This window comes from Brassica rapa, chromosome A09, assembly GCF_000309985.2.
Source record: "Brassica rapa cultivar Chiifu-401-42 chromosome A09, CAAS_Brap_v3.01, whole genome shotgun sequence".
Lineage (NCBI taxonomy): Eukaryota > Viridiplantae > Streptophyta > Magnoliopsida > Brassicales > Brassicaceae > Brassica > Brassica rapa.
Window position 1 is genome coordinate 5,820,016 of NC_024803.2, and position 17,239 is coordinate 5,837,254.

At 34.9% G+C, this 17,239-nt stretch overlaps 2 protein-coding genes across 2 annotated transcripts; one reads left to right on the forward strand and one right to left on the reverse strand.

Moving 5' to 3' along the window:
• Window positions 1-1,230: 1,230 nt before the first annotated feature.
• LOC103847975 (myrosinase) lies at window positions 1,231-4,090 on the forward strand. Its single transcript, XM_009124971.3, has 12 exons — window positions 1,231-1,482; window positions 1,569-1,629; window positions 1,712-1,773; window positions 1,868-1,943; window positions 2,041-2,206; window positions 2,307-2,562; window positions 2,651-2,763; window positions 2,832-3,052; window positions 3,170-3,204; window positions 3,299-3,413; window positions 3,508-3,610; window positions 3,705-4,090. The coding sequence occupies exons 1-12, from the start codon at window positions 1,312-1,314 to the stop codon at window positions 3,955-3,957; spliced, it is 1,632 nt and encodes a 543-aa protein (XP_009123219.1). The 5' UTR covers window positions 1,231-1,311; the 3' UTR covers window positions 3,958-4,090.
• Window positions 4,091-7,739: 3,649 nt separating this feature from the next.
• LOC117128415 lies at window positions 7,740-14,262 on the reverse strand. The gene is made up of 7 exons (XM_033280722.1): window positions 13,986-14,262; window positions 12,943-13,461; window positions 12,233-12,861; window positions 11,942-12,178; window positions 11,261-11,614; window positions 9,833-11,176; window positions 7,740-7,808 (listed from the first exon to the last, which is right to left on the reverse strand). Exons 1-7 carry the CDS (start codon window positions 14,260-14,262, stop codon window positions 7,740-7,742), a joined length of 3,429 nt encoding a protein of 1,142 aa, XP_033136613.1.
• Between the last annotated feature and the right edge of the window lie 2,977 nt (window positions 14,263-17,239).

Sequence of the window (17,239 nt, forward strand, 5' to 3'; positions counted from 1 at the left end):
TCTATTTTCACAAATTCAATGTCCGATTAAGAAGGCAACTACAAAACGTGGAAATGAATTTATACAAAATATTTAAAAGGACGATCCAGAACATTTTTGGAGTTATCATATAAATTCAGATGTTTTTTTAGATTTGTGCAGACTTAGACATCTTTAAGAAATACAAGATGGATTTTGGTTGAAGAAATGCTTGCCACATTTTTTTTTATTGTTGGCCAGTAAGAGATATATTCTCCCTCGAGATGTATTCAAGAGATCAAGTTTGGAAACAATTCAGAGTTTAATAAAAGGGTGTTAAACAGTATTGGCCAAGTTTGTAGGCTAAACCAGGAACTGCATTGCCTTTACAAACATGAGAAACAAAAGATTTTATTCCTACTTTAAAGTATGTAAAAATTGTCTTATCTATTTGTTTATTTTTATCCGTTAACAGTTTCATTTATATTTTCAGGATTGTATTGGAGCTATTGATGGAACATATTTCTGCTATTGTAGTAATAATTAAATAAAACTGTTAGTTATCAAAACAGAAATAGAGTTTTATCTATGAATGTCCTAGTTGCGTGCAATTTTGATTTGCAGTTCAAATATGTTACAACTGGTTGGGAAGGTTCAGCTCATGATGCAAAAGTGTTAAATGATGCATTAATGAGAAGTAGCAATAAATTTGAAACCCCCAAGGTAATTGCATTACTCAATAGAAATATATAGTATGTGTTTAAGATCGGTTAATTAATTATAAGTTCTTGATTTTTCATGTAGGAGATTTGGTAGATAACCATCTGAAATCTGAAAACTTGGTAGCCGAGTTTGTAGGCTAAACCAGGAACTGCATTGCATCCAAATAAATTTAGCTAAATTCCATCAAATCTAAAATCCTTTAAAAATTTCAAATCCCTAATCAAATAAGCCCTTTAATATATTTGAAGGTATATTTAAGTACCAAATGGTTATATATTTTAAAAAATCCAACAGTTAATTCAACAAAATAAACTTTACATAATTTTTTATCCCTTTCGTAATTTGTTAAAATATGATAATCTACTTACAAGGTTGTCATTTTATTCAGATAATAGTCCCTTGTTATTTACAAAATAAACTTTACAAAAAAATAACGACCAATCACAATGATGATACTGATTCAGCTAAAGTAACTGAGCCCACGGAATTCACCCCACCAAACCTCTCCCAAAATATCAAGATATTGAAGAAAAGAAAATGTATACGTGACACTACTTTACAAAGGCTATATAAACCCTAGACTAGCACAAGGTTCCATCCAACACAAACACATACATCTACTTATTAACCATGAAGCTTCATGGACTAGCCTTGATAGGTTTTCTAATTGCCGTGGTGAGTTGCAAAGCTATTGAGGAATGCCGAGAGAACGAGCCATTCACATGTGGAAACACTGATCAGTTAAGCAGTAAAAGTTTCCCAAAAGACTTCATATTCGGTGTTGCTTCTGCTGCTTACCAGGCATGTTACAAATCAACAATTTTTGACGTAGAAAACCATTTAAAATATTAAATCCAACGTTGCATGGTTGTTTCTTATTATTGTAGGTGGAAGGGGGCAGAGGACGTGGTCTTAACGTTTGGGATGGCTTCACTCACCGATACCCAGGTATATCATCTACATGGTACATATATATACATATGTACAACTCTTATCATTCTTAGTATAAAATGTATCTGTTTACTATCAGAGAAGGGAGGATCCGATCATGGGAATGGAGACACTACTTGTGAGTCATATACGAGATGGCAGGTTAGTTCCTCACTGAGTCATATACCAGATGGCAGGTTAATTTCTCATTTCCTCACTATATATAATGATATCCGAGTGCGTGTGTAAACTGCAGAAAGATATAGACATCATAGACGAACTCAATGCTACTGGCTACAGATTCTCATTTGCCTGGTCAAGAATCATTCCAAGTATGAACACATAAACAATCTATTTATACAAAAGAATTCTCGTAATTTGATTGTGATTGTTGGGAAGATTAAATATATGATATGTATACATGAGCAGAAGGAAAGGTGAGTAGGGGAGTGAACAAAGGAGGTATCGAATACTACCACAAACTTCTAGATGGCCTCATCGCTAAGAATATAACCCCTTTTGTTACCCTCTATCACTGGGACCTTCCTCAAACACTGCAAGATGAGTATGAAGGTTTCTTGAACCGCACCGTCATGTATGTCATTTGGGCCGCGTTCTTAGCAAGGAATATAAGAAGAAAAACATATATACATAAGTGATCTCATGTTAATGATTTGATTCTATGCTATGCACAGAGATGACTTTAGAGACTATGCGGATCTATGTTTCAAGGAATTTGGTGGAAAGGTGAAGAACTGGATCACGATCAACCAGCTGTACACAGTGCCTACGAGAGGCTATGCAATCGGAACAGATGCACCCGGTCGATGTTCTCCGGCGGTTGATGAGAGATGTTACGGCGGGAATTCTTCAACAGAACCATATATAGTTGCACATAACCAGCTTCTTGCTCATGCTGCGGCGGTCGATGTTTACAGGAGAAAATATAAGGTGAGAGTACGTGGGTTTGTGAATAGGTGTAGTCTTTACGTATATGACTATATCTAATCATATCATTATCGTATGCCGTGACCAACAGTTCCAAAAAGGGAAGATCGGACCAGTGATGATAACCAGATGGTTTCTTCCATTTGATGAGACTGATGCCAGCAGAGATGCAGCTGAGAGGATGAAAGAATTCTTCTTGGGATGGTAACGTATATGTATGTATATATCAACAAAAATGAAATGATTTTCTTATACGTATGTACGTCGACCAGGTTCATGGAGCCGCTAACAAAGGGTAGATACCCAGACATCATGAGGGAAATTGTGGGTAGTCGGCTTCCCAATTTCACGGAAGCAGAAGCGGAACTCGTTGCGGGTTCATATGATTTTCTTGGTCTCAACTACTACACCACTCAGTACGCCCAGGCAAAACCTAACCCAGTTACATGGGCAAATCACACTGCCATGATGGACCCAGGCGCAAAGCTCACATGTACCATTCTGTTTCCTCTTATAGTTACAACCTTTCTATATATAGATATCTCCTTTTAATTATAACATATATGTAAATTGTGAGTGACCACCAATTATTTCATCCTTGGGTTTACAGATAACAATTCACGTGGTGAAAATCTTGGTCCACTGGTACGTGCATGATCCACCCCTGTTACTTCTCAATATTTTTTTTTCTTTCTTGTTTATGGGTAATGGGTATAATATGTACGCTTCCTTTTCTCAGTTCGTTAAAGACGAAAAAAACGGGAATGCCTATTACTACCCAAAAGGCATCTATTACGTTATGGACTACTTCAAAACCAAATACAGTAACCCTTTGATCTATATCACTGAGAACGGTGACTACTACTCATCTCTTTTTTGCATATTAATTAAGTAAATGTGTGTTTCAAATAATGTATAGTTGTTGATGTACCATGATGGTCTAATTAGGATTTAGTACTCCCGGTGAAGAAAACCGTGACAAAGCTATTGCTGATTCCAAGCGGATCGATTATCTCTGCAGTCATCTATGTTTTCTCCGCAAGGTCATCAGGTGAGGGGAAGCTACTTTATTTTTTTCTCTTTTGAATTTGATGTATGGTCATCATCATGCATAGGCTTTGAATTATGATTTTTCCTGTTTCCAGGGAGAAGGGTGTCAACATAAAAGGATACTTTGCATGGGCTCTTGGAGATAATTATGAATTCTGCAAAGGTTTTACCGTTAGATTCGGACTTAGTTACGTTAACTGGACAGACCTCAATGATAGAAATCTCAAAGACTCTGGCAAATGGTACCAAAGCTTTATTAACGGTACCAATAAGAACCCTGCCAAACAATATTTCCGCCGCCCAAACCTCTCCTTCCAGAACCAGAAGAAGAAGCTCGCAGATGCATGAAACACTTTATCCCACCATCATGATCATCTTCATATCTCTACTACTTGCTTCATAGATAAGGAGCTTGTTGTACTAAATAAAAATTCTAATAAAAGATGATCATTTACTAATGAATATTTTCGTTTGAGTTCAATCCCTTCTTACCGCTTCAGTTACGTTTTACTTTGGATGATTAGGTTAGGTTTTACAAATTATAAAACTTGGCATGTCAGCTATTCATGTGAGATTTGTAGATTTAGATAAGAGAGAGTCTATGTGTAAATGCGAGAGCTAGCAAGAATAGTAACACAAAGTACACAAGAGAATATCTCTACAAAAAATATGTGTATTTACTAGTATTTTTAAAGTAAATTTACTGATATCAACCTTAGATTCTGTCAGCACTTGCTTCCAAAAAACCCTAGATTCTTCAATCGCGACCTCCTCTGAGCTGAGTCTGAATTCTGATACCAATTTGTTCAACTTAACGCTCAGATTACGACCTAGATCTACTCGATTGCTTGAATATAAAAAAAACATGCAAGAAGACACGGTTTGTTCACCCGTGTTGGCTCTCCCTACAAAATGTTGTAGATCAAATGTCAGTAAACCCGCATGAAGCAAAATTATTGGCTCTCCCTTGCCGTTTGCGATCTATGATGAATGTGAAGGAGAAGGAAATAGTTTGGCAGTACAAACAGAGACAGAGAGACTTATTGAAATTTCTACTGAACCTGTGTCAGTCAGTCAAAACGTGGAGGAAGAAATCCAAACGGAGAAACACGAGGAGAGACAGCTTAGATCATCTCTTCATCAAAATGTAAAAAAAAAAGATTGACGAAAGAATAGACTTATGGGCTGACATCCGGAACTACTATGATTCTTCTATCATTTGGAAAAATCTGTAGATGGTTGTAGGAGATTTTAATGAGACTTTGAACATTGATAAACACTCTTCAAATGCTGTGAGCTCTAATGAGGGAGTTTCAAGATGTGGTGCAATATTGTTCTCTTCTCGATTCTACCTCACATGGAACAATAGAAGAGCATAAGGCCATATAGCGAAGAGGTTAATAAATAATCACGTGTTACAACTATTTCCGCAGTCTTATAGTGTATTGGAAGGAGGAGGTTGCTAGGATCACTTGAGATGCAGAATTCAGTTACTATCAGAGCTTTGTCGACCAAAGATGCCTCTTAAATTTGTTAACGTTGTGCCAGAGATGGAACAATTCAAGGTCGATATTTTTGGGAGGAATACTTATGAAATATCCAAAATGGTAACCGGAGCAGAGGCCAACCAGACACACCACTCAACCAACCAAAGAATCGACATGACGTATGTGCATTCTAAACACCATATCTCACAAAGCATGAGGTCTTTTGCCAATATGTAAAATATATTTAATATATATTTATTATTTGACAATATGTAAAATAATGTAAAATACATAAATATTAATTTATATATAGAATGATCATTCCGCGCAAGCTGCAGATCTTAACCTAGTTATGTATTGGTTTAAAATTCAGTGTATCACAAAAAAAATAAGAAGTAATGAATTAATTATTTTTTAATATTGAAAAGAGGAGTAATGTTGTACGTTGATATCAAATGAGAGATAACAGAAGTTGTTCATCCATAAGCAAAGTGACCATTGTATCATTAGTGAGGGATAAAAATTTGTTTGTAAAGATAAGCATTTTAAGTAATACTTAACCTATAAGTTCATGCTGATATTTTTTTTTCATTTTATAAATGTATAGTTTTGATATTATCATAAACGTTTGAAATATATGATTTACATTTTAGTGTTATATATTGTGTAACTTTTTAATTTTTTGTTTAAGTTTTTTTATTCAACATGATTAATAATATAGAGTGATTTTTTATATATTTTAATTTGTTTTTAATATTTATTACATTTTCGAGCAGGGTAGAATAAATTCATAATCTGAAATAATCAAATAGAGAATCTTATTCAAAATATATATTTTTGATATTATCATAAACGTTTTAAATATGTGATTTACATTTTATTGTTATATATTGTGTAACTCTTTAATTTTCTTGTTTAAGTTTTTTTATTCAACATGATTAATAATATAAAGTGATTTTTTATATGTTTTACTTTGTTTTTAATATTTATTACATTTTCGAGCAGGGTAGAATAAATTCATAATCTGAAATAATCAAATAGATAATATTATTCAAAATATATATTTTTAATTTCTAAGATTTTCATAGAATACAATTTTAGAATTTATTTATTTATACTATAGAAAGGAAATTTTTATAGGATAATTTATATTTCCATATTTTGCTTAAAATTATATACTTTATTATCTATCATTTTAATATTTTCTACATTTTATAAATAAATATATTGTCCTGTTCAAATAATATAACAATTGTTTTATTAAATCGTATACATAATAGCATCTATCATATTATTTTAGTAAATTGTATCGATATAGAATATTAGTTGGATGTTATGATTTTAGGTTTTCTGATTTTTGTTATTATATTAAGATTTTAAAATATTATATTACTTTTGCTTTTTAAATTTTTTTTTTTGTGTTTCATTTCAAACAATATACTTTAACATCTATTATTTTATCTTTTATAAAATTTGGAATATTATCATTTTGACTTCGAAAATTACAAACTTGTATATTTGGTCAAGAAAATTTTCAAATATTATACAATTATTTTGAGTTTAGAAGATTATATGACTTTTGAATATATATTTTGTGTAATATTTTTAATATTTTTCTAAACATATTTTGTTATAATTAAAATAAATATGAGATTTAGAGTCAAAATATCTTTGCATTAGCATCTTTAATGAATTATTAATATTTTAAAATTTTCTAATAGTATATTTTGTATATATTACATGAACTAAAGGTTAGAATATAATATTAGAATTTGTAAATAATCATTTTTAAATAATATATTTTTGGAGTTTCAAAATAAATAAGAAAATAGTATATAGTTGTAGATACAAAAGTTTAACTTATTTTAATTATTTTATTTTCAATAAAAAGTTTATAAAATTGAACTCATTTTAATGGTGAAGGATAATTTATTTAAATGAAAGTATTTTTAAAGTAACATAGGTTGATGTACCAATTTAATATAATTTTCATATTTGATTCATATAATACTTATTTAAATATAATATAGACAATAAATATATAATTTAAAAAAAAAAGACAGCATAGAATTTTTTTTGTTTATAAAAATATTTTAATTAACATTAATTTATATAGTTGTAGAATCACAAGCGTCAAAATTCTTTGTATTCCGTACAATTATTATTTATATACCGTAAAAACACTTTAGCAACCTAGTCATTTGTAATGAGACTGCTAATTCAAATCAACACGCGTCAAGATTCTTTGTATAGACGGTGTGTTCAGAGCCTCTTTAGTCGGACTTGGAGTTTAAAAAAATATTATCAGGTGTCTAATATTTGAGTACTTAAAACATTTCTAATGTAAAATTTTATTTAAAAAAAACATTAGAACAATTTTATAATGGATTGGATTTACTTCAACTCTAGTTCATGCTGAAGTGAAAATAGAGTAATGAACAAAAGATAAAATCATTGTTTTATTTATAGAATAAATTCATTTTTACTCTATTATATAAAAATAGAATATAACTGAAATATAACTGAAAGAAAAATATTCTATATTTCAGTTTAGGAAAATATACGGAATGACTTGCAGATGGTCTAAAGCCTTGGTTAACAATTATATTGATTCAAGGCCACTTTCATCACGAGCCTCACCGCTCACAGGCAACGCATATCTTTATCTATTTTGGCCGCTTGATGCAAGTCACATGAAACCTGAGACTCAGCCTCTCCAAACATACCAATAGAAATCAAAAAGCAACAACAATTTGCTTTTTAATTGTTTAATAATAATTATTGGAGGTGCTTTATCATCGGCAAAACTGTGATCTTTCGTAGCCTTTAAATTCATAGTGGGGAATCTAAAATCGACGGTACGGACGCAATTTGCTTCGTATGCCCCCAGTAATTTTATCCGTAATCAGTTCGATGCTCCTATGCCCAGTCAGCTCTTCTTTATTTTTTACTTCTCGGTAAATATTTATGTCTATTTTCTACAAATTTAAATTTGAACTTTAATGTTGGGTATATATCGTCTAACCTCTATGAATGTCAAAAAAGTTATTTACTTTTATTACAAAAAACAAGGAATATTGTTTATATGTAATGATTGGGAATGTCACTAAACTGGTGGTACCTTTCCTTTGGATTCTCACCAAGCATGTGTGCAGATGGCATATTCAGGTCTATCTCCTTTTAGTCTGCACCTTCTCTTGCGTGTTTTAGTTGATGTAAGGAAAAGTTTAAAAAATCATAGGTCTATCCCAAAAGTAAGGCAAGAGTTGTACAAAAAGCGTAGCGAACCATCAGGAGAAGTCTAATCACATATTAAGAATCTAATATATTACATAAATTAAGCAAATCTATTTTGGAAAATTGAAGCAAATAAAACAATCAAAACAAACTCAAAAGTCAAAATCAAAAGCTAACATAGAATAAGCAAGTTTGAAAAAAAACAAAGAAAATGGTGTGACGGTCAAAACAGCTTATTTTTGAGGGTCACACTGTTAGAAATCTGTTGAAAAAAAAACCATTTTAGATTATTATTTTAGATTATTATAAATCGTATTTTGTCACCACATTCCGACGGATCCCTATCTAGAAAAAAATATAATATCTACTCCTTGAAGAAAAAAAAATATTTTATTCATATGTTTGTTACATAAATTGTTACTTAAATTTACACTATTCCTATGATTTTAATGGTTTTATTATTTTAATACCTGGTAGCCTCTATTCTCTACTTCAAAAATAAATTATTCTAAAAAAAAAAGAGTTTTTGTCCAATGGTTACATGCATTTTATATTCTAAAAAGAGAACATAAAAATATATTATTTTTATTATATTAATTTATGATACAATTTTTAACTTCGAAATATTAAAGTTTTATCCATTTATTTTATTTTATAACAATGTACTACCGCAATAAAATATTATTTTAAAACTAAAATTTTATTATATTACATAATTAAAAACAAATGATATACTAAAGATTATATTTAAATGTGTAAATCATATTATATAAGTTTATTCTGGTGTAAAATGAAAACATATTAAAATGAAGGATCATTTTATAAAGAAAAAGTTTCATTCTATTAATAGAATAAAAAACAATGTTACTCTATAATTGGTGTACTACTATTGATCTCTCTACATCAAAATATTAGTGTAAAGTTGAAAAGTGGTATTAGAAAAATAGTATTAGTGGCAATTCCCCTTGTTTTTTACTCTATATTTGGTGTAAAAAGAAAAAAAATAGATTTACCATAGGAGATAATCTAAGATTATTATATAATTAAACAAAATTATATCATTAATCTAATATTCTAAGCTAATCGGGTCATGTGAGAATAACTGGAAAGTGATAATCCAGTTTAATTTACGATGGCTAAAGTACTATAAGATTAAACCGAAAATAGTAAATTAAGGGTGCAACCAAAATCGTATGTTTATAGCCATTAGCCAGTCTTTTTTTTTCCTTTGTGGATCATTTTGGTATATAATGGTTCAAGAAAAATGTATATACTAAATCTGCATCGTAAAATAAATAAATGTACTGGAGTTTAATGGGTCGCTAAGAGATTAACATGTTTTTTTTTTTTTTGACGTCAAACGGCCATTCTATTACTCAAACTTGAGGTGGACTGGGTAACCAGACCGGAACAGAACAACCAATAAAATGTAACTTTCTATGGAAGGATCTAGCAGTCTTAGCTAAAAAATCTGAAAACTGATTGCGCGCTCGTGGAACATGAATGATGTCGAAGTCCGGAAAGCAAATCAGCAGCGTCTCTATCCTTTCCAATTCTGTCGCAAAGCTAGGCCAGGCATGAGGATCCTTTATCATTGCTATCAGCTCCTTGCAATCTGTCCCAAAATTCTGGCAAGTTGAGTGTTGAAGCATGTTCTCCATTGCCCACCGCGGTGCTTCAACTTTCGAATGCAGAGCTGATTCCTGTCGATCGAAATTTCTTGTCCCCAACAATTGAATGTTTCCTCCACTGTCGAACCAGACCCATCCACATCCACTATACTGAGCAGAGGCTGTCCAAGATCCATCTATCAAGCAAATATTACCCAAGCTTATGACTTGGGGCTCCTCAGGAAGGCCTTCTTGTACCACGGTTCGTGCCACTTCATTCGCATTAAACCAGGCTTGACATTCACTTTCTGCATGTCGAACCAGCTCCAAAGGATCTCTGTCTATTCCCCTGAAAAGTTTATCGTTCCTAGCCTTCCAAATGTACCAAATTATCCAAGGATAAGGATCTCTGTCCTGCTCCGGCTCGATAATGCTGTTTTTTCTCCAAAATAGGTAATCCATATTTGCGTAAATACTTGGTACTGGAAATAGACCTGGGCTAGACGGAGTTGATGATAAGGACCAGACTTGTAGAGCTGGCGGACACTCGAAAATAGCATGTGTTACAGATTCTTCTAGCTCTCCACATCTTGGGCAGTAGTTATCACATCTCATATTACGTCTTGCTAAATTCCTCGTTACTGCCACATAACCAGTTAATAGCTGCCATATAAGATGACATATCTTCGAAGGTGCTTTTATCTTCCAAGCAAAGGCTTGAAGCTTTGTGATACTCGGTTCTAGGACTTCCTTTTCCCCCTCTGTCATTAACACATTATGAGCCACCCAATATCCAGATTTAACCGTGTATTGGCCATTCCTTGTGTAATTCCAACAAAATGTATCACGACGATGTGCTGAACTTATGGCCAAACTCCTTATAAGTGGTATGTCCTCTAGATTGACATAACTCTCCAAAAGACCAACATCCCACTCTTTCGTTTCCGGATCAATGAAATCACTAACTCTCATACTAGGATGCATTACCGGCGCTATAGGGAGAGCTGGTCTTGCTGGGTTCGTTGGAATCCATGGATCTTCCCATACCTTGACTTCATAGCCTGAATGTATCTTCTGTCTAATTCCCGTTAGAAGCAACTTTCGCGCAGCACTAATGCTAGACCACACGTACGATGGGTTACTAGCAGAGATTACTCTGAGAGGTGAGCTCATCTTGTAGTATCTTCCCCTTAGAACCCTGGCCACCAATGAGTCTGGGAATTGAACTAGTCTCTATAATTGTTTTGCCAATAATGCCAAGCTGAACTCATGGATCATACGAAATCCCATCCCACCCTCTTCCCTTGGTAAACAGACTTTTTCCCATTTCGCCCATTGGATCCCTCTTTTTGGTGGGTTTGAACTCCACCAGAATTTAGCAATGGCACTTGCAAGGTTTTCACATATCTCCAAAGGGAGCAGGAAAGTAGACATTACGTATGTCGGAAGAGCTAGAAGAATAGATTTAATCAACACTTCTTTTCCTCCTTTTGAGAGCCATCTACTTGTCCATCCGTTCACTCTATGCATCAGCTTATCCTTCAAAAACGCAAAAAGTTTGCACTTAGAGCCACTGATGTCTTCCGGGATCCCTAGATAAGTACCCATTCCACCTTCGTTTTGAATTCCCAACACATCTTTAATCTCTTGTCTACTTGTTGCAGTAATCCGCTTACCAAAGAGTAAGAACGATTTATCAAAGTTGATACATTGGCCTGACGTTTTGCCATATTTCCTGACTACTTTCATTACTTCTTCACATTCACGAGGCTCCGCCTTACAGAAGAAAAGGCTATCATCAGCAAAAAGAAGGTGGGACACCGATGGACACGCGCGTGTAACACGCATCCCCGTTATCTTCCCTTGGCTCTCTGCATGATTGAGAAGGCTAGCGAGCGCTTCCGTGCATAGAATAAAAATGAAAGGAGACAAAGGATCTCCTTGACGTAGACCTCTGCCTGGAACAATATTTCCCCTTGGCTCTCCATTCATGAGGACCTTATATTTCACCGACGAAATGCATCTCATTATCCAGGCGATCCAAATTTCTGAGAAGCCCATCTTGCGCATGACAGCTTCGATAAAATACCATTCCATCCTATCATATGCTTTGCTCATGTCAGTTTTAATGGCCATCCTCTTATTGCGCCCACTTGGTTTAGTCCTCAGAGCGTGGAACATCTCTTGTGCGATCATAATGTTGTCTGAGATCTGTCTCCCAGCAACAAAGGCTGACTGGGTTTCCGATATCAGGCCTGGTAACACTTTCTTTAATCTCTAACATAAGACCTTAGAGATTATCTTGTAGCTGACGTTACACAAACTAATGGGCCTGAACTGAGCCATCACATTAGGCTTTGTTATCTTCGGGATGAGGCATATATTTGTATCATTCAGTCCACTCGCCATTGTTCCCTCAAAAAGGAATTGATTAACCATAAGAGTTAAATCCTCCTTTACTATATCCCAAAATTTTTGATAGAAAAGCGCAGTCATCCCATCTGGTCCAGGGGCCTTTTCTGGATGCATAGCAAAAAGCGTTAATTTGACCTCCCATTCAGTGACCGGGGCGATAAGATTGTCATTCATTGCACCAGTGATCGTGGAAGGAACTTGAGCTAGCGCCTCTTCAATGTCCTCTGGATTTGATGATTCAAAAATCTGTCTAAAGTAACTAGTAGCAATGGCAACTAGTCCTTCTTCATCCTCAACAATATTCTCATTCTCATCTAAGAGCTGTGTGATCTTATTTCTTGCCCTTCTCTGCTTTGTCAAGGCATGAAAGAATTTTGTGTTTCTATCTCCTTCTCTCAGCCAGAACACCCGACTTTTCTGTTTCCAGAACATTTCTTCGGCTTTAAGAGCATCAGAGAGTTCCTTCAAAGCTGCTGCAATTTCTTCAGTTGTGGCATTATCATCTGCATATAAACCCTCCAATTTTTCTTTAAGCTCCTCCACTAATTTCGCCGAGTTGACATTATGTTGCTTCCGTCACTCACTCAAAGCTTTTCTGCAACTGGAAATATGTTCCATAATCGTTGCATTGGTAGGAAGATCAGGAGATTTCCATCCCTCAAGGATAACTTGCCTTAGCTCCTCATTATCCAGCCATCTTTTGTCAAACTTGAACTTTTTTGATCTTCTCATCGGCTTTATAAGAATGTCTGCCAGAATCGGACGATGATCCGATCCCCATAACCGCATATACTTCACCGCCGAGTGGGGAAACTTTTCATGCCAATCTGCATTTCCTACTGCTCTGTCTAAGCGACATCGAACAGTTGATCCGCCTGCTCGCTTCCCCATCCAAGAGAGCATGTCCCCCGTGAAAGGAAACTCTAGCATCCCACAATCATGAAGCATCTGCTTAAAAGGGAGGAATGAACTATCAGGGCGTCGTCTTCCTCCTTCTTTCTCATTGTGACATATTATTTCATTAAAATCTCCAATCAAGAACCAAGGTCCATTTCTTGTTGTTGAGAAGCGCGTAAGACGCTCCCAAACTTCGTCACGTCTTTCTAGTACAGGGTCTCCATAAACAAATGTCATATAGACTTTTATTCCATCTATGACTGCCTCAGTGTCAATCATACGGTTATTCGAAAATAAAACATTAACTTGAAATTCATCCATAAAAAATAAAGCTAAACCTCCGCTGAGTCCAAGTGGCTCAACAGTAAACAAATGATCAAATCCTAAGTTGGCTTGAATGTTTTGCAACAGCAGCCTTCTATTCTTCGTCTCAGAAAGGAACACAAGTCCTGGGCGATGCTTCTGACACATCTCCGTAAGGCGTCGAACTGTGAGGTCGCTCCCTATCCCTCGACAGTTCCAACTGATTGTCTTCATTGATAATTTTTTGGGGGTTTTTTGGACCCCTCCAAACCATTTTCCAAATGGGAACTAGCTTTTGATTTTTTCGATTCGCTAAGGCGATTCTTATTATGTGCGGTTCTCTCATAAGAAGAAAACCTGGACAAGGAATGTTGCCTTTTCATTGGAGAACCCTTGCTCAAAAGGCGTGCCTTTGTGCTTTGCAAACCCAGCGGAACTCTACTTCTTGAACGACTCCTTGAGGACCGAGCTCTTGGGCGATCCATCCTAGCAGCAGAGCGTGATGATGATTCTGGAACGCATTCCACACCTTCCATCATCTCCAGTTCCGCTCCCAACAAATCATCTTCATCACAATCCATCGTCATAGCATGTTGATCTTTCTCGCCAATACCCGCAATGTCCATATCCTTTAGTGCATCTATAACCAGATCATCACCTTTGGGGGATTGTTGCATTGCCTTCTCCGTAGGGTAGAAAGTCATTGATCGTACAATTTCATGTCCCCGAACCGTAACGTTTGTATCATCAAGAGCGATACGTGATGGTGTGACAATAGCACTAGCCAGTTTCTTCCCACTACTGTGTCTCACATTTTCAGATCTTGAGGCCACCACCACGTCTTGATCACGAACATGTTCTTGTGCAGCAGAGGATTTCGATGATCCTTTTCTAACGACCTACCAGACGTGTGAAGGCCACCAGACTTGGATTGCTTCTCCCTCCACTGAGAAGTCGCACTATGCTCATAGGGAGTAAACCGGCGACCATATCTAGCTGCATTAGTCTTGCCCATCACACGACTATCATCTGACCGACGTCCATTCCTCTCACGGTTATCATAACGTCTGTCACGATTATAGCCTTCATGAGCAATAGAACTCTTGTATTTGAGCTCTCTTTCAATGCGATGTGAATAGTAATCATCAGACCTATGTGCTGTAGAGTCTGCCCCATAATGGTATGGCCTAGATAACATACGGTCCTTAGACCAATCCATTATTGGCTGTCGCACTGTGTTGTTTTCTGGTAACTGAACACGATCAAAGACTCCAACCTTAATTGTTTGCGCCTTCATCATCTCCACCTTCTTTGAGCAATAAGACTCTTCATGGGTAAGCAGGCCACATACCGTACAGTGTTTAAACAGTAAGTCATACTTGATCGTGATGGTGACTTCCTCGCCACCTGGGGATTGCACTTTCTTCTTAAACACAAGAGGCTTCCTTGTGTCAACATCAATCAGAAGCCGGCCAGCCTCAAGCTCAATAGTATCAACATGGCCGAGCTTTCTGCCAATGTTTTTTAAATTTTTCACTGTCCAAAGATGCAATGGAATTCCAGATATCTCCACCCAAAATGGTATGATCCATGGGTAGTCATCGTGAACTACCGGTTCCCACCGCACCAACACAAACATACAGAAATTATAATGGAAGGGCCCCTGCTTAAGAACAGCTTGAAGATCCTCCTCAGATGCAAAGTTGAAAAGAAATTTCCCATTACCAAGATCGTTTGCCGTGATTCGATCTTGCATCTTCCATTGAGTAGGCATATACTGGATTAGCTTCTCCACATTTTGCTTCTTAGGGTTTAGAACCTTTCCAATAAGAGACATACGGTACTCTCGTATTGTGTGCGCATCATCTTAATCAAACAAGAGGATTGGTTCATCATCTTCTTCATAGAGAATTCCTTTCCCTTTGAGATCTACCATAGGAGTAGATCTGAAACGATTTGAAGAACCCATACAATGATATGGCTTTTCTAACCCTTGGAATGCTAGATCGTAAACAAAAGAGTTTCTAACTCCAAGGTGGAATAGAAACCGGTGACTTGGGGTAGAAGACAACGAGATTGACGACGGGGAACAAATCAAAATCGAGTAGCAAGACAAACGGAGGGAGAGAGACGGGTGATCTAACGCCAAGGAGCATATAGATCAGGGGAAGATCAAAATCTCAATGAAGATCGTGATCTGAGGAGTCGTCATGCTGTGTCGCCTTTCTGATCTCCTTGCTAGGGTTTTTTGCATAGAGATACTCTCTGTATCACTTTAAGTGATAGAGATTAACATGTTTCAATATCAACATATGGTTATTAAAAATATATGACCATTCAATAAGATTAGATCTAATAACATTATTTTTAATGACAATTTCAAAATGTGTATTTGATAACAAAGATATTGTTCAGCGGCACAATAGTTGTCTGGTATCTTGATCAACTCAACAAAGTCTATATGTTCTATGATTTTGTTGTTTATACAAAAGAAATAATCAAAGAAGTCAAGTAGTAAGTACAAATGACTCTAGAGAGGGCACACAATAAAATTATTTATTTATTTCACATCAATCTCAATAAAAACTACTAAAACTAGCTTTTACTTAAAACAAATCTCTAATCCAATTGGACCCCTCACAAGTCACAGCATGATCTCCGTGTTCCAACTAAACAATACCAGTCCCATTACAGGGAAACATATCCATAACGACAAAAATTAACAAATTAAAATGTTATCCTTAATTAGAAACCGTTTTACGACGAACTAACTCAAAAAAAATAATTTGTCGATAATTTGTAGTTAATAAACAACAAAATAATTTTCGTAATGAAGAATTAACAAAGAAAATATTTCATTAATATAAGTCGTTTTAGAATTGTGCACATAGATTAAGAAATCATTAATTTTTTATATTTTCTAAACAAAAACATCATTAATTATTTACTAACCACAAATCAACCAATAATAAAATAGAAATTATATTATCATTGGTTATATAACATTAAGTGTTAATAAATTTTACATAGAAAACCGAAAACGTCATATAATTTCGAACATAAAAATTTCTCTAAAACGACTTATATTAAAAAAAAACGGATAGAATAGGTGAATACATGACTAATGTGCAATTGGGAAATGGAAATATATTGGCAATTGGGCAATTTTTGTTTTTAATTCGATGGTAAAATCGTAACTGACAAGCTCCAAAAATTCTTATAAATATGAGAATATGGATATTTATAGAACCACAAACGAAAACCACACCAAAAAGTCTCCTAAATAAAATTGTTCTTTTCTAAAACTGAAATATGTTTTCAAGTGGTAGTATATATGATTTGCGAGAATGACTGTATATGCACATAGATTCCGAAGGAACAGTCACAAATAAATTTGTCAATGGGCTAGAGATTTTCATGTTCCAAACTGGAAATATACCGATAATTTTGAAAACCGTTAAGATAATATGTCCTTGTCGGAAGTGCAAGAATACAAAATTTTACTCGTAATGATAAAATTTGGAACCATATAGTAAATAAAAGGTTTACACTGAATTACTGTAGTTAGTTTAATCATGGAGAAGATTAGGGTGGAAATGAAGCAAGTAGTAATAATAGTAATTTAATGATGTTGATAATAAAGAATCGATCAGTAATTTGCATTACCATGGTAGTTATGAG